General features: G+C 44.0%; 2 protein-coding genes across 2 annotated transcripts in view; one reads left to right on the forward strand and one right to left on the reverse strand.

Moving 5' to 3' along the window:
• Window positions 1–9,693, forward strand: part of LOC115114180 (probable ATP-dependent DNA helicase HFM1) — a 51,139-nt gene extending 41,446 nt beyond the window's left edge. Inside the window, 11 exon segments of the mRNA XM_029642231.2 lie at window positions 3,920–4,034; window positions 4,315–4,413; window positions 4,522–4,587; window positions 4,700–4,788; window positions 4,913–4,948; window positions 5,224–6,170; window positions 6,173–6,318; window positions 6,509–6,594; window positions 6,824–6,904; window positions 7,694–7,762; window positions 9,013–9,693. Of these exon segments, the coding sequence (XP_029498091.2) occupies window positions 3,920–4,034; window positions 4,315–4,413; window positions 4,522–4,587; window positions 4,700–4,788; window positions 4,913–4,948; window positions 5,224–6,170; window positions 6,173–6,318; window positions 6,509–6,594; window positions 6,824–6,904; window positions 7,694–7,762; window positions 9,013–9,196 (1,918 nt within the window). The 3' untranslated portion in view covers window positions 9,197–9,693.
• Window positions 9,014–15,040, reverse strand: LOC115114182 (zinc finger protein Gfi-1-like). The gene is made up of 6 exons (XM_029642238.2): window positions 12,638–15,040; window positions 12,141–12,335; window positions 11,496–11,890; window positions 11,218–11,355; window positions 10,927–11,092; window positions 9,014–10,715 (listed from the first exon to the last, which is right to left on the reverse strand). The coding sequence occupies exons 1-6, from the start codon at window positions 12,702–12,704 to the stop codon at window positions 10,537–10,539; spliced, it is 1,140 nt and encodes a 379-aa protein (XP_029498098.1). The 5' UTR covers window positions 12,705–15,040; the 3' UTR covers window positions 9,014–10,536.
• Window positions 15,041–18,434: the final 3,394 nt, after the last annotated feature.

Raw genomic sequence — 18,434 nt, forward strand, 5'->3', positions numbered from 1 at the left:
TATCGGCGTTGAAAAATCATAACGATTTATTGGAGGACCAAAAAAAAAAAACAATACTGATTAATTTGCAATAATACAATTACAACAATACTGAATGAACACTTATTTTAACGTAATATAATGCATCAATAAAATCAATTTAGCCTCAAATAAATAATGATAATTGTTCAATTTGGTTTAAATAATGCAAAAACAAAGTGTTGGAGAAGAAAGTAAAAGTGCAATATGTGCCATGTAAGAAAGCTAACGTTTAAGTTCCTTGCTCAGAACATTAGAACATATGAAAGCTGGTGGTTCCTTTTAACATGAGTCTTCAATATTCCCAGGTAAGAAGTTTTAGGTTGTAGTTATTATAGGAATTATTGGACTATTTCTCTCTCTACGATTTGTATTTCATATACCTTTGACTATTGGATGTTCTTATAGGCACTCTACCAACTCATCGCTGCCACAAAAATGGAAAAGGCAATTACTTAGAAAAAAGAATTAATTAGTTTGTCTGCAACCAATATTTTTTTTAATAAATGGCTTAAAATGACTAATATAAATCGTAAAATGTATCCGTTTTACTTACGGTCTAGAGGGTTAACAACTATGCCACATAAAATTCAAGATTGTTGCCCCAATACCATGGCATCGGGTTTATGAACTGATATACAAAGCAACAACCGATGAATCAATTCACTCTTTTCATTTTAAGCTATTATATAATATTTTCACTACAAAAATAATGCTCAGTATATGGGGTGTTCAACAGTCAGACCGGTGCAGAGTCTGCCTTGTGGAACCAGAATCAATAGAGCATCTCTTTTGGTACTGTCCATCGCTGGCTTGTTTTTGGAGTCAGGTCCAGGAATGGTTGTTATGCCATAATATCAGGGTGTGGTTGGACCTGATATTGTGCTCTTGGGTAAAAAAAATATATATTTTTGGGGCAATTTCGGGCAGACATGTTGGAGATGGGGAGGTTCGAGTCCCTAATGAGACACCATGATATAATGGAGGGATGTATTGCAGAAGGAAATGGTAGAATGATGATTTACTGGGTAAGGTGGGTTGATCTGTGGCTGTCTGACGGGTGGAATTGATATATACACGTGTAAAAATGTTGAGGTCCTCCAATCGGGGGTGAGCATGAGATTGTTGTATGTTTTGCTTTTTGTTATTTACAGTGTATTCAGACCCCTTGACTTTTTCCACATTTTGTTACGTTACAGCCTTAGTCTAAAATTGATTAAATTGTTTTTTTCCCCTCGTCATTACCCCATAATGATGAAGCAAAAACTGGTTTTTAGAAATGTTTGCACATCTGAAATATCACATTCACATACATACATTTTCAGGCCCTTTTTTTATTTTTTATTTTACCCCTTTTTTTCTCCCCAATTTCGTGGTATCCAATTGTTGTAGTAGCTACTATCTTGTCTCATCGCTACAACTCCCGTACGGGCTCGGGAGAGACGAAGGTTGAAAGTCATGCGTCCTCCGATACACAACCCAGCCAGCCGTATTGCTTCTTAACACGGCGCGCATCCAACCCGGAAGCCAGCCGCACCAATGTGTCGGAGGCTACACCGTGCACCTGGCAACCTTGGTTAGCGCGCACTGCGCCCGGCCCGCCACAGGAGTCGCTGGTGCGCGATGAGACAAGGACATCCCTACCGACCAAGCCCTCCCTAACCCGGACGACGCTAGGCCAATTGTGCGTCGCCCCACGGACCTCCCGGTCGCGGCCGGTTACGACAGAGCCTGGGCGCGAACCCAGGGACTCTGATGGCACAGCTGGCGCTGCAGTACAGCGCCCTTAACCACTGCGCCACCCGGGAGGCCATTTTCAGACCCTTTACTCAGTACTTTGTCGAGGCACTTTTGGCAGTGATTACAGCCTCAAGTCTTCTTGGGTATGATGCTACAAGCTTGGCACACCTGTATTTGGAGAGTTTCTCATATTCTTCTCTGCAGATCCTCTCAAGGTCTGTCACTGCACAGCTATTTTCAGGTCTCTCCAGAGATGTTCGATCGGGTTCAAGTCTGGGCTCTGGCTGGGCCACTCAAGGACTTTCAGAGACTTGTCCCGAAGTCACTCCTGCGTTGTCTTTGCTGTGTGCTTAGGGTCGTTGTCCTGTTGGAATGTGAACCTTCGTCCCAGTCTGAACCTAAACCAGAGCGCTCAGGACTTCATCAAAAACGCAGCAATGAGAGATCCATCTTTCTCTCGATCCTGACTAGTCTCCCAGTCCCTGAAAAACATCCCCACAGCATAATGCTTCCACCAACATGCTTCACCGTAGGGATGGTGCCAGGTTTCCTCCAGATGTGACACTTGGCTTTCAGGCCAAAGAGTTCCATCTTGGTTTCCTCAGACCAGTGAGTCTTGTTTCACATGGTCTGAGAGTCCTTTAGGTGCCTTTTGGCAAACTCCAAGTGAGCTGTCATGTGCCTTTTACTGAGGAGTGGCTTCTGTCTGGCCACTTTACCATAAAGGTCTGATTGGTGGGGTGCTGCAGAGATGGGAGAACCTTCCAGAAGGACAACCATCTCCACAGAGGAACTCTGGAGCTCTGTCAGAGTGACCATCGGGTTCTTGTTCACCTCCCTGACCTAGGTCCTTCTCCCCGATTGCTCAGTTTGGCTGAGCTGCCAGCTCTAGGAAGAGTCTTGGTGCTTCCAAACTTCTTCCATTTAAGAATGATGGAGGCCACTGTGTTTTTGGGGACCTTCAATGATGCAGACATGTTTTGGTACCATTCCCTAGATCCAGCAATGTCCCTAGTCCTTGCCGATGACAAGCATACTGATAGCATCCACCACTATGCTTGAAAATGTGAAGTGGTACTCTGTAATGTGTTGTATTGGATTTGCCCCAAACATAACACTTTGTCACTTAATTGCTTTGTCACATTTTTTGCAGTATTACTTTAGTACCTTGTTGCGAACAAGGTGCATGTTTTGGAATATTTTTATTCTGTACAGGCTTCCTTTTCACTCTGTCAATTAGGTTAGTATTGTGAAGTAACTACAATGTTGTTGATCCGTTCTCTCATGGTGAAATCCCTGAGCAGTTTCCTTCCTCTCTGGCAACTGAGTTAGGAAGGATGCCTGTATCTTTGTAGTGACTGGGTGTATTGATACACCATCCAAAGTGTAATTAATAACTTCACCATGTTCAAAGAGATATTTAATGTCTGCTTTTTACATTTTTTAACCATTAACCAGTAGGTGCCTTTTTTGTGGATGCATTGGAAAACCTCCCTGGTCTTTGGTTGAACCTGTGTTTGAAATGAACTGCTCTACTGAGGGACCTTACAGGTAATTGTATGTTTGGGGTACTGAGATGAGGTAGTCATTCAAAAATCATGTTAAACACTTGTTGCACAGTTAGTCCATGTAATTTATTATGCAAATGTTTACTCCTTAACATATTTAGGCTTGCGATAACAAAGGGGTGGAATACTTATTGACTCAAGACATTTTCATCTTTTTAATTTGTAAACATTTCTAAAAACATAATTCCACTTTGACATTATGGGGCCTTGAGTGTAGGCCAGGACACAATCGCAATTGTACTTTTTTACGTTTAGGCTGTAACACAACAAAACGTGGGGGGGAAAGCGTGTGAGTACTTTCTGAAGACACTGAACAGACCACGCCTTGTCATGCCAAACAATTTGTCAATATGACACAGAGTACAAGGAGTGGAATGTTAGTGCAAAACGGGTCTGGATTTCAGGCTAATGTGACATCAGTGGTTCCCAAACATATGAAGGTTGCTGTTGTCTTCATATTTTTGGGGGTTGAATGCCAATGTTGCTTGACTCCCATTTGTGAGCCGTGTTTGTCTCTGATATGGTCATACCCCCCAATGCGTCTCTCTGACTGTGGCGCTGACCGCGTAGAACCCCTGTCTCCCTAACCCCAGGAGAGAGGCAGTGAGGGAGACCCTGAGAGAGAAGCTGGATCTGGAGAAGAGGGCTCTGCAGGTGGTGGAGCGTCTCTTGGAGGACAGCGTAGCAGACGACTTCCTGGTTGACTGTGTGAGTACCGTGGAGGTCAATACGCTGTCTACCTCCTATGGTCAATGCTGCAGGGCGATCCGTGGGTAAGACTGTGACCACGAATGAATGAAGCACGCAGAGTTGGAGCGGTTCCAGTCTTGTGAATTAGAAGAGGATCTGTGACCCCGTGGAAAGATTCACAGTCACTGTCCATAGATATCAGTTGGTGGAGGAGCACGGCATTGTTATTTTGAGGTGGTGTGGGGGCATCTGCCATGTGTTCATGATGTTCCTTTCAATGTCTTTGATTTATTTGCAGGCAAGGTTAATCACTGCTGCCAATTACAAAGACACAGTTGAGGAGAGGTCCATTGTGAAGCTGTGCGGTTATCCTGTCTGTTCAAACAAACTGGGCAAGGTATGGATTTGTGTATTTCTAAAGGGCTTTACCTTTTTACTTGCCTTCCAGTTCATGATTGGTCAAAACTAACTTATATCAGGTATTTTTTGTATTTTTTTTTACTAGGTCTCCACTCAACAGTTCAAAATTTCCACCAAAACCAATAAAGTCTATGACATCACGGAACGCAAGGTAAGTGCTCAGTCAGACACAGAATCAGATACTTTACTGTGTTGTGCCCAACACTGCGAAAGAACGTGACTGACGTAAGACCGAAACGCGGCCCTTTCCCTCTCTGACCCAGAGCTTCTGCAGTAACTTCTGCTACAAAGCCTCCAAGTCCTTTGAGCTGCAGATATCAAAGAGCCCTCTGTGGCTGAGGCAGCACGAGAGGTAAGCCTGCACTGTTTTACTTCAGCATATATATATATATATATATAATCAGTGCTGAGGTAGGCAGCCATTTTTCTTTAGGTCCAAATTTGACCTAAATGTTAACTCCTCTCGTCATTTGCAGCCCCCCAGATGTGAAATTAATGAAGAAAGGAGATGGGTAAGTACATAACTTTTTCCCACAATGTCATTCAGTCTGGATGAATTGATACGATGTGGAGCTGTCATTCAACTGATTTAGAAGGTTTGGATGGATGGATGGATAGGTATCGATCTATTTATCAAATCCATTCCTCAATCGTTTACGGCATAAAAATGCAGTAATTCGCAGACTGTGAACATCATTTTTTTTTAAACTACGGAACCATTGATATGTCGATTGAGTGATTTGCTTGACTGACTGACTTCCCCCGGATTCCCTCCCCCTCTGTTTAGCGGTAGCACCGGAGAGGAGGTGAGGCTGGCTGAGAGGCGTCTCAGAGAGGACGATGTGGAGAACCCCCTTCCCTTGGACTCTGTGTCCCCCGAGGCCCCAGAGGACCCCAGGCGCTCCCCTACAGCCGGCCACAGCGACGACAGCGACGCAGAACACGACTTTGTCTCAAGCGTGGTCTCCCAGCGACGGGGACCCAGGGTGCACTGGGGCGATCTGCCCAAGCGCACCGCCGAAGGGGAGGGTAGGGAACCTGGAGAGGGGGAGGACAGGGAGAGAAGGTCGGGAGGGAAGGACACAACGGTGCCCAAGCAAATACAAACAAACGAGGCGGAAGACAAGGAGGAGAATACAGAAGAATCACAGAACGCACAAAGGAAGCCAAGCAATGGGACAGATGGACGCCAACAGCACACCACAGATACGAACCACCAGAGTGAGCAGCAATCTCTCCTGGGAGAGAGAGGGTCGCCAGAGGGCCAGTCTATGGAGGAAGCTGCAGAGCTATTGAGCCAAGTTACAATACAGGATCGAGACCCAGCCACAGCTACGTCTTCTGCACTAACAGCCTACAGTGTACAGAATCAAGAACCAGCTCCAAACCCCAGTCCACAGGGGGACACAGCACAGCCCACCCAGCCTGGCATCAACATTACCCAGGTGGGCATGAGCAGAAGGGGAGCCCAGGGGCTCCGGGGGCTCCTCAAGGGCTACGAAGCCGGGACTAAACCTGTCTCAGTCCGGTTGAACCTTCTAGAAGGCCTAAGGAGGACCTTCACTGAATGGATGACTGAGGAGACTATGAAGTTCCTATATGGCCCAGACCACTTTAGTAAAACACTGATAGAAACAAAGAAGAAGGAGGAGGAAGAGGAGCTAGATGAAGATGACTTGGAGGACATTGTGAAGGGTGGTGGGGAGGGACGTGAGACTGACTCCCAAGGGGGTCCAGAAGGCCCTTGGCCCCGGCCCCAGACTACGACACCCTACGCAGGGAGACAGAGGAGATGGGGCTGAGGGTGAGGGAGTTCTATGAAGGGACGAAGGAAGTCCAGCGGGTGTCAGGGAAACAACATGCCAGAGGCGGAGACTCAGAGGTGAGTGGGGGAGGAGTGTATTGTAGCAACTGCCAGTGTACAGATGGGGGGCACTCTATAAGCATTGGAGAGGTGTGACATGAAACTATCTCCTGTCTGTCTGTCTCTCTCCCTGTCTCTCTCCCTGTTTCTGTCTGTCTCTGTGTCTGTCTGTCTCACTCACTCATTGTATTCCTGTCCTCCTCTCCAGAACCAGGGTGGGGCACTCCCGTTGGTTGACTCCCATGCCCAGCACCTCATCCAGAAACGGATTACAGTGGAGAAGCTCACTAAAGGGTGTGTGTGTGTGTGTAAAAACACTGCAACGGTTTTCAAAGTGCAAAGAACTGGGTTTCTGCGATGAATATATGGTCACCCGATGTGCTGACAATTGACAAACAGCAATATTACAGAAGCATTGAAGAGGACTGGCTCAGTCTTTAAGCTTGGCGAATTTAACTTAGCGTCTCCTCATATGAAGAAAGTAAACAAAGTTGTTCTGTCTGTTTCTCTTTGCGGTCCGAAGCCTGAGAGACATCGTGGGTCCTCTGCGTCTCACCATGACTGACGTCTCCAGTGACCTCAACAGGCTGGTCAGAACCTTCAGGTCAGCGCCAGTGTGACCTTTTTAACACACCTTCTACAACGTCCCCAGACTGCTTCTGGGAGACTGGAACGTTGTACAGTCAGTATTTTACCTGGGCATGTATTCATAAACCGTAACAAAGTAGAAGTGCTGATCTAGGATCAGTTTTGCTCTTTTAGATCATAATGAATAAGATGACATGACATGGGGGGGGCTGTTCCTAGATCAGCACTCCTACTATGAGACACTGTAAGTACGGTATTTATGGAGAAGTTTTGTGGTATCAAGGCTTCCACGAACTGCGTGGACTTTCTGGGGAGCCCCAAACGGGCCAGAAATGAACTCTGCTCCTGTCGTGGGCACTAACTAGGGTCGGATTGGCTGATTTTTAGGTGCAGTCAACAGGAAGCAGTGATTGGCAGAGTGCTATTGACTTCCTGTAGCTCAGAGGTTTTTGTCTTTTTGAATAGCATACCACTTGTCACACCTTTAGTGAGATGCCTGTTTCCAGGAATTCCCCACTAGCTCCTGAGTCCTGCAGGCCCCCTGAGCTCCAACAACCAACTGTCATATCGAACAACTATAATTGTTTTGTCTGTATGATTTTGTCTCTGACATATGGTTGGACTGGTGATTTGGACTGCCAAGTTGAAGGAAAGGCCAGATATTTCTTGACTTTGTTTTTATTTCATGGAGAATCATAGTGTTGTCAGGCCTAATGGCAGTACTCATTTCTTTCAGCTTCTCAAAACCTGTGCTGTTTTATAGATTATTTATTTTACTATATTGTCTCTTTTGTTTCCATGGCAGGTTTACAAACACCAACATCATCCACAAAGGCCCAGAGTGGACCCTGATTGCAGTGGTGCTCCTCCATTTGTAAGTGCTTCTTCCCATGTTTGTCCTGTTGCAGGAACAGCTGGAGAGCCTAGGATCAGTACAGCGGAAACCAGGGAGGGAGAGAGAAATTCCTGGAGGAACACCCTCTCAACAAACTCTACCTAGAGGGATTTATCTGTGTGTGTGTGTGTGTGTGTGTCCAGGGTGCACTGCAGAGAAGTGTGTGTATGTTATTTTGGATGTCCTCTTTGATAGATCGCAAACAAACTGGAAGTCAACCTGTTAATAAGTATGATTTCATTTATCAACATATGCATAGAATGTGTACATTATTCTGAAAAACGCATACACAGGCCCTCATAGATGCAGCAATGCAAAGGTTTACGTGTGTGTGCACCTGCATGTTTATGGTGGTCTTTGATATTTACACACACACAGTGCGGTATACAGTATATGGCACTCTCTGGTTTGTGTGTGTGGCATCTCCAATCTACAGTGTTTGAGTTCCCTTGCGTTGTGTGCCCTGTGCCAGGCGTGTGTGTGCGCGCCACTTCCCCGGGCAGGGCGTTAGCAGGCGCTGTGTGGGACAGTTCCATGCTGCTCCCGTTTGTGTACACACAGACACCTCTCTGCCTTACCTCATCCACCTGATTTCCCCCCCCCCCCCAGCCAGGGACGACACACACACAGGCAGGCCCTGGGAAACATTCCACCCCATCCCTAGCAGACCCACTGTGTGCACCCCCCCCCCAGAGATGAGAGATTTTATAGCCTTGATTTTAGAGGTCAAAATAAATGGGGGGGGGCTGCCGTCGTCGTCTCTATCTCATATTACCTGATCTACTAAAGTGGTCTTGATCCAGTCCTGTAGTCGCTGACTAGTAAAGCAACACGCCCTATCGAGTAAGATGCTGACGAAACTGACGGCTCTCACAACGATTTGAAAGTGGCGCTGCTCTCAGGCGCAGTTTGGTTTCGACTGACTCACAATCTCTGTTACTTAGCCCTGAGCATTAAGACGCGGTCGTAATAAGACGCCTACGAGAGAGACTTATGAACACGTCTTGCGCTATAAGCTCACCGTAAAGCATTATACCTGTTCACAAGGCAATGCTCCCAAATCCTGGTCAATATGCCCTTAAACTTTGAAAAACGTGCATTTCGCTGTTGATGAGATTTCTGAAAATGGTCAAGTTAGCCGTTACTGCCATCTAGAAGTCTTGTACTTATTACTTCTTTACTACAGAGGCCTTCGTTTTTTTTTCTTGACCGTGTTGTTTGTTTTGCAGGTTATCAGAGGTGTCCCCAGTGGTGCGGGAGGCCCTGGAGAGGCCGGCCTCAGTCGATTACCTCTCTACTCTGATGCAGGAGCTCCCACTGCTGGACCGGGACCTGCAGAGCCTGGTCCAGCTACTCAGAACCGCAGAGCTCTGTCCACACGAGCACACAGAAAAACGGCAGACAAATCAATGAAAGTCTATTCTTCTTCTGGACAACATTGTCCCCTATTATAAGAACTGCGGGGGAAGGGAGACGTCAGTCCGGTTATCCTTTTTATTTATTTTGGTTGCTTTTTCATTTGTTGATTGATTGTGTTCTGTTATTGAGAATTAAGAGTAAAATAATTACTTTCGTCTTCTCTCGGGCAATGTACAGTGCTTGATGTTGTTGTAGTTCCCTGAAATGAAGACCGTGTAGGCATACTGTATCACTGACGAGGCTTGTTTTCAAACATAAATTCTTACACTAGTGCATAGTTGAGTGAATCTATTGATACAGTGAATCTGATGCTGTAAATGTCTAAATCAAATCTTTAAAGTTTACAAGCCTCCAATGTTTAACCCTGTGCCTCTATACAGCCAAATAAAATCACTCAGGTTTTACACTTTGTCTAAAAACGTCATGTGTTGTTGACTATGTTGCCTAACTGTAAGAGGATGGTGCAATAAAAGTGATGCTGTTTCTCCCAACTTCCTGGCAGTGTCATCTCATTTGTTCCAAGTGTGTTAAAGCGGGTGTCTGATAATATTTGGTTTGGACCAGGTAGCGCGCACGAATGGGAAATGAACGTGAATCATTTTATTTGATTCAAACAGTTTAGGTCATACAGATATAGCCTAGTAGTTCTGAAGCATTTTGCTTGTAGGCCTTGAGTAAAATATGTTCATTTTGTTGGTGTGAGTTCATTTGTTTCCCCCTTGCTCATTTCAAGAAAGTGTTGATACAGAAGGTTTAAACAATTGACAATTCCACTGCACCACCTTCATTCAACTCACTGACAGGCCTACTATTCATTAAGAATATATTTTTAGCATGTTTGGTTTAGATTCCTGCACTTTTGAACTTCAAGCCTTATGTTTTACAGAAGATAAGGGGCCATTAAAAATGTATATTGGATTTTGTTACACATTACAAATTAGTGTGACAGTTATAATTTAAGCTGGAATAGAATGGGCATTGATTAATATGGCATTTTCACAAATAGCCTACTAAGCATGAAATTGCTGAGTAGTATTGCATTTAATCGTTTTCTGCCAGGGAAAAAAAACAAGATTAAGCACAAATATAAATATGCCTGGTTGGGCATCACAACCAACACTTCTAAATCATGTATTTTGTGTTGTGTAAAATGTTAAAGACAATTTGGCCTATAACAATACTAGTATTGCATAAATGTATTTTGAAATTGACAATTGCATATACTATTAAAATTAATTCGTTAATCCTTCCTCTGAAATTTGACATATTTACTTCCATTATTAGCCTATTTTCTTCTCAATCCTCCAGGCACAATTTTTGCTGTTCGCGGTTTTTCATTTAAATCCATGTTGTGTGTCTTTGTGCCTCCTCAGATCCACTTTCCGTTGGAATCCCTTGACGCAGAGGTCGCAGCAGAACGGTTTATAGCCCGTGTGCTTGCGGCTGTGCGTGATGAGGTTGGAGCTCTGACTGAAGGCCTTCCCGCATACCTGGCACTTGTGCGGTTTCTCACCTGATAATGTAAACAAACAAGTTGCATTATGAAAGTGTCCATTTGAGCTCTCCATATTGATGTGCTGTTATTCTTGTAATTGTCTGACTTAGAAACTTAATATGTTAACTTACTTTTTGTTTGGTTGACCACTTTTGAATAATTGGCTAATACAAAACCGTGTATATCATTTTTTAAATAATGAACGTGTGGTGGGAGCGTAATCTCTCACCTGTATGGATGAAGGTGTGTTTCTTCATGTCCGACTTCTGATGGAATCTCTTACCGCAGTACTGACATGGGTAGGGGCGCGTGTCCGAGTGGATGAGCAGGTGCGTGGACAGCGTGGACGATCGCTTGAAGCTTTTGCAACAGATTTTGCAGTCGAAGCTCCTCTCCTGAGAATCAGGTAAGATGTGAGAAAGTCAAGTATATGTGAGTGCGACTTGTTGCCATCTACAATTTAGGATTTCGTTCACGTTTTTTTTTTTAGCAAATACGGAGGCATTTGAGCCCTAATTACCTGTGAGTGAACGGCTTTATGTTGTTCCAAGCTCACTGCGTGCCCAAATGTTTTCCAACACATTCCACAGGTGAAGGGTCGTGCTCCGCTGTGCGACCGACGGACGTGAACTTCCAACCCGTGCGGTGTCGAGAAGACCTTTTGGAGAAGATGAAAGCGATCATAGATAATAGCCTACCAGATTGATGCCGAATGTGTTTATTAGTGGAAACCATCTCATTCAAATCGAACAATTTACCTTAGTATGCATTATGGTGGAGGAGTATGGATAGGCTTACCTTGCAACACTTAATGCATTTGTACGATCTGCTTGGCTCTATACGGGAACAGATGAGATCGGATTCAGACTTGATTTGAGAGACCTTGAGGTCCGAGTATAATTGGTCGGCGTCCCACATTTTATAGGTAGGGAACACCGTAGACCCAAAGTCCCGGTAAAATCCTGTGTGCGGGCCCCGCTGTGCGTAAATGGGGGAGTTGGAGGCACCATCCTCGGATCCATCGATAACCATCTGTGTGTCAGGCTCCAGAGTTGTGGAGAGATTCTGTTGGTATGTTCGCTGCACAAGGTGCCCGAGCTTGGAACCAGAGTAGGTAGTCCATGCATAAGGGCGGAATGGAATGGCGAAAGGTTGAGCGTTGTCTACTGACGGAGTGAAACATTGTTCCGAATCTGGAAAACATTTGGACTATATGAGTCGTCACGTTTCCATATACTGTTTACAAAAAATAGCCAATAATGACTCAATAATACAGCCTTTTAATATGCAGGTAAAACCCCATGGGGCAGGAAGAAAAGTGATAAATATTAAAAGCTGAGGGATATTCTCAGATAACCATGTTTGGAGATGCATTGCGCATATGCGTAATGGTGACCAAGGACAGAGCAAAGATAGACATCAGAACAAACTGTAAATACAGACCTTGTGATGCAGATGGAGATGGAGGGCGCCAGTAGTAGTCATAGTCCGGCGAGCGGTCGCACACGTTGCCCTCGTGGCTCAGCGGGGAGGTGGATAACAGGTCAGCCGTGCGCACTAGATAGGACTCGGGGGAGCGCTTGCCATGGTTATGAGCATCCTGCGCGTCACAGCTCCCCTCAACCTGCGGTTTGCGCTCTACAGTTTCGGAGAAAGCAAAGATTAGCACTTAATTCAAGCTCATAATATCCGTCTCAGATTTATATTGTAGTTGTGAATTCTAAAGTGAAACATAATACATTCCACGCGAATTTAGCGAAATGAGAAACGTATCATTACAGGTAGGTTTTTTAAAACAAACGTAGGCTAATTATTCCTTGTGTGCGTAAAGGCTCATGGATAACAATTACGCATGACAATTATTCAAAGTACTGCAACATCATAAATGGACGCACCTGCGCATATAAGGGATACATTAGTATCCAGTTTTATGTACTCACCATCCAGGTATCGGGGTTGGTGGTAGCTATGTGCCCGTTTACTCTTCACCAAAAATGACCTCGGCATGGTTACTATTCGCTGCGTGACTCTCAAGGTCCCTGGTCACTTGTGATGACATCCTCTCCGTCCACACCGCCTATTTTATCTCCGGAAAGATTTGAACACCATTGGTTGAAAAGGCGCGTGCGCGTTTACAAGGTTTTGTGAGCATGTGAGGCAGGTGGCGAAAGGGACCACTGCCCCCCCACGTTCTCCGTTTGTGATTGTAAACCACAACTTAATATATTTTCTAAAATATCATTTAGAGAACACATATTTATTTCCTATAATGGCAGGTGACATTTGCGTTGGTTCAGAATCAGATGACATGATCGTATTTGGTTTATATTTTACCGTGGTTGACGAGTTAAAATGGGTATAAACTTACTGGAACTTTCCCTTGACTAGGCTATAATGTGGAATATTTAGACTATTTGTAACTTTTAAGCCCCCAACCCTCCCTTCCTCATGGCCCATGCAACAAGGCTCATGGCGATGTAAACGGATCCTGCGGTACCTCCTCTCATCAGAGCTCACCGGCGATGATATCCCGTTAATGACGCACTCCATGTAGCAGCCTGCAGATGCGGACATGAGGTATCCCTTACAAGAGCCTTCGTCAGTTAACGTGCTGGCTCATTCATCCAGATACATTTGGACGAAGTTATTGGATCTATCATATCGAAAGTTTGGGAATATAAGGTTCTATCTGCAAAAAGATGACTCTGAGATTATTGACTTTAACGTTCCCGAAACCTCATTGGTTTGAATAGTGTGAGCCATTTTTTAAAATCTTGTATTATTTAACTTAACATTAAATTGGCGTATTTAGAGTACTATATAGGTAGAGAACATTGAACAGAACAAGGCTAAGTCAATAACTAAATGTCCTCTCAAGCTCTTAATATTCAAATGCCAACGTATGGCAAGGCCCAATTATGATTTCAGTAGGATCTCCCTGATAAAACAAAAGTCGGAGTGAACTGAGATGTTGTCATTTTGCTTCAAATGAAACCATTGCGAGGAATTTCGTGTTCAAGATTGCCTGAAAGCAAAGTGATATCGATTTCTCTGCCATGAAATAACGTTGTTGGTTGTACCTGTAGAACAACTTGAGAAAGGTAAAGTTGGAACATATGCTCGATACCCAACAGCCAAAATTGCTTAACCGCTCTTCGATTATTATATTTCTTTTGACAGGGCAATTTGAGTTACAAATAACATCTCCCACAGGGTTTCTTCCTGGGAAGGAGAGGAGGACCAAAACTCAGAGTGGTTGAAGTTCATGGTTCTTTAATAAGAGCCACACCATGAACAAACGTGGCAAAACCCAAAACAGCCCTATCTTGTGCATAAAACACAAAGACAGGGAACAACCACCCACAAAACCCAACACAAAACAGGCTACCTAAATATGGTTCCCAATCAGAGACAATGACTAACACCTGCCTCTGATTGAGAACCATATCAGGCCAAACATAGAAATAGACAAACTAGACACACAACATAGAATGCCCACTCAGCTCACGTCCTGACCAACACTAAAGCAAGGAAAACACAAAAGAACTATGGTCAGAACGTGACACACAGCCTACATTGCAACTTTAATTAATTGATCATCTCTTCTGCGTACCATATTTCCTCCACAAAAAGTAATTTCATTCTTTACCCTAAAACATTTGACACTCAACCACGTACACATAGAAGCATTAACAGTTATTATATTATTAAACTTGTCAAGAAACAAAACGACTTCAGTCACATTTCCAAAATATATAATATGTGTTATTTCATGTCTAATGCATGGTGACCTTACTGTACACACTATTCACATAGACTCAGCTCACAGCGCCCCTCCTCTCTCATCTGAACATAGCGGCTGTCATGACCCTTAATTAACTGAGAACTTCCTGAAAGTCCGATTTTTTTTTCTCACAACTTTCAGCAGATAGACATTGATTATTTGGCCTTATCGCTAATAGCCATGACATAAAGTCTATTGTAATCATTTGTACACCTATTTCAATTGGCCTACCTTGTTTGAAAATCAAGTCATATGAAATGGCTTTAACCCATTTGATTTAGTACTATAGCAAGGTTATAAATCCTCTTTCATTACCAACAACTCCCAATGAATCATAATTTAAAAATTCCCACAGAGAAACCATGCTCCAAGTCATATCCCAATTTGACTCTGTTTGTCTATTTACAGCTCAAGGTGGGGCTGTGCGTTTGTAATTATGTTTCCAATATTAGACCTAGCCTGGCTAGACTCGTCCTTAGCCGTGACAGTGCCACTGCCCACACAGAAGCTGTGTCATTTCAGACAGGTCCTACACATTCCTTTAAACGGATCTCATATCCAGTCATTATCTGTACTATTTGTGTACTTAATTGACCAGGCATTTTGACTGAAATGAATAGCCCATTGTTGTCTTCTCTCCTGTTTTTCACTCTTCCTACAGGTGGCAGTTCACGGGCATGAGGGCTTCCACTGTTAGAGCCAGAAGGACTGTCACTGGTTCCACCCATGCCTACTCTTACACACAGAGCAGGGCAATTGTGGCCTTCATTGTTTCCCTTTATGGATTTGATATCAGACCTAGGTTCAAATCATTTAGTTGGCTTGATTGAGCTTGCCTGGTGAAATGGAACCAACGGAATAGACCCGGGTGCAAACCTCGCCCATCTGGCGCTCCAGACAGACTTAATCAAACACTCAAAAGACTTGAAAGAAAACATATCAACTACTATTTGAACCCGGGTCTGTGAAATCTGTTTAATCTAAAGAGTTTTTTGTTCCCCTGAAGTTTTATCTGCATCCAGAATATCTGGAGGGAAATATCCCACATCCGTTCCCTTTCCTCAGCGGAGGATTTACCTATATGTGCCTTTTAGGGTCTTGAGAATGAGACTGATTGAACAAATAGCTTGACATGTACAGTTCTGCGCAGACTTAACATGGTGTGTCTGCATTGCACAAAAAATACACAAGATCAGAGCATCAAATACACTAAGCCCCACACTCTGTCTAGTCTATAATAACAACCAGATCAGCCATATACAAAATGAAATGGGCACAATTTCGCAAATCTCTTTCTGTCCTTATTAACAGTCAATATGAATCACACTACATTGACGAAAACACAGAGTAGACTGACCTTGTGCAGTGTTGCAGAGTGATACACTACCTAAGGGATGTGGACAGCCCATCAAATTAGTGGATTCGGCTATTTCAGCCACACTCGTTGCTGACAGGTGTATGAAATCGAACACACAGCCATGCAATCTCCATAGACAAATATTGGCAGTAAAGTGGCCCATACTGAAGAGCTCAGTGACTTTCAACATGGCACCGTCATTCCAGCTTTCCAACAAGTCAGTTCGTCAAATTTCTGCCCTGCTAGAGCTGTCACGGTCAACTGTAAGTGCTGTTATTGTGAAGTGGAAACGTCTAGGAGTAACAACGGCTCAGCCACGAAGTGGTAGGCCACACAGGACCTACTAGTGCTGAAGCGTGTATAAATGGTCTGTCCTCGGTTGCAACATTCACTACCGAATTCAGCAAAATAACTGTTCGTCGGGAGCTTCATGAAATGGGTTTCCATGGCTGAGCAGCCTCACACAAGACTAAGATCACCATATGCGCAACGCCAAGCATTGGCTGTAGTGGGGTAAAACTCGCTGCCATTGGACTCTGGAACAGTGAAAATGTGTTATTTGGAGAGATGAATCACGCTTCACCATCTGGCAGTTTGACGGACTAATCTGGGTTTGGCGGATGCCAGTAGAACGCTTCCTGCCCGAATGCATAGTGCCCACTGTAAAGTTTGGTGGAGGAGGAATAATGGTCTGGGGCTGATTTTCATGGTTCGGGCTAGACCCCTTAGTTCCAGTGAAGGATCATCTTAACGCTACAGCATATAATGACATTGTAGACTATTCTGTGCTTCCAACTTTGTGGCAACAGTTTGGGGAAGGCGCTTTCCTGTTTCAGCTTGACAATGGGCCGGTGCACAAAGCAAGGTCCATACAGAAATGGTTTGTCGAGAAGAACTGGACTGGCCAGCACAGGGCCCTAACCTCAACCCCATCGAACATCTTTGGGATGAATTGGAACGGCGACTGCGAGCCAGGCCTAATCGCTCAACATCGGTTACCAACCTCATTAATGATTTTGTGGCTGAATGGAAGCAGGTCCCGCAGCAATGTTCCAATATCTAATGGAAAGCCTTCCCAGAAGAGTGTAGGCTGTTATAGCAGCAATGGGGGGACCAACTCCACATTAATGGCCATGATTTTGGAATGAGATGTTCGACGAGCAGGGGTCCACATACTTTTGATGATGTAGTGTATCTATCCTTGGAATTGGAGAGTGTAAACTCTCTTGAGACAGAACAGGAAACCCGCAACAGTGCAGAGCAAGCGCCATCAGTGCTGCTGTGGCAGGTCAGCCAAGCTCTTTTGTATTTTATTTTTTTCACCATACAGAGATCTTGACGGTATACGCTAGTCTCTTAGCAAAACACGTGATTGAAATAGCTGCAAAGAATCGCTGTGATAACAGCTTGTGTTTTTTTTCCTTTCAACTTTCTCAAACATGCTATAGAAATAAACGTAGGCTTTAGCTTGCGTCTCTGAAACACCAGTCTATTTCTGCTGCTCAAGCTAAAGTTCTTCAACCCATATGTGCATAGTGAGAAAGTATGTGACTGCTGTTCCTATATATTAATATAGTATTTTTCGTGCTCAAGGCTGTCGCTTCAACACCACATATGCCCTACATGTGAATTTTCAAGAAGATAGTGTTTCAGTTCAAAAGAGCCTATTCAAAAATACTTTACTGTGAAATATGTTAGTTATTTGATGGTTCGGTTTCCCAGACGCAGATTAAGCCTGCTACTCCTAGACTAAAAAGCAAGCTAAATGGAGATTCTCCATTGAAAGTGTTGTTAAATCCAGGACTTAATCTTGGCTGGGAATCCGGCATTGAAAGTTTTCAAGAGAATCTTCTTGACTGTGAGCCCCCACAGTTCATTTTGAATCTCATGCAACTTAACTTAACTTAAGAAAATTTGGATTCTTGTCCAATTTACCATAGAATATTTAGCTATATTCAGTATATCAAAATAGTCTCCCTAAATCAAGCAGACAAAGGTAGATCAGGGGGGTTGGAATCCTCCAGTGAGCAGAGCCTGTTGTGAAGCCTCCACAGTGTTGAGACATCTCTATAAAAACAACATGGCACTATCACAAGTTCCTCCTCTGGCCCACTCACACAAACCACACAAATGTGAATGGCTAAAGAAACACACACATACACACACAGACACACACACACACACACACAAACGTGAATGGCTAAAGACACACACACACACACACAAAAAAATCTGATCTTACTTTAACTTCACCCACAGGCTCCCCTCGTTCAACCACAGCCCAATGGAAACGGCAAGCCAAATCTGACCGAACCCCCAAAATGCCAGCACCAATGCATGACTTACTGTGTTCCAGTCAAAACAAAACAGCAAGACAGTTCTTCTTTCATGGTTAACATCTGGTTTTTCCTTCACATTTTGTCATCAAAACTATTAAATGAGTGGCTATGAGGAAAACAAAATACCCTTACAGGCCCCTTATGTCCACACCTTGTCTAGTTTCTTCTCCAACTGTCATTTCTTTGAATCAGTGTGTATCTTTACAGTTTCTCTATCAACAACTCACCCTTCTTCTTTTGTTGAGGTTTCCCCATAT

This window comes from Oncorhynchus nerka, linkage group LG9b, assembly GCF_034236695.1.
Source record: "Oncorhynchus nerka isolate Pitt River linkage group LG9b, Oner_Uvic_2.0, whole genome shotgun sequence".
In the NCBI taxonomy this organism is placed as follows: domain Eukaryota; kingdom Metazoa; phylum Chordata; class Actinopteri; order Salmoniformes; family Salmonidae; genus Oncorhynchus; species Oncorhynchus nerka.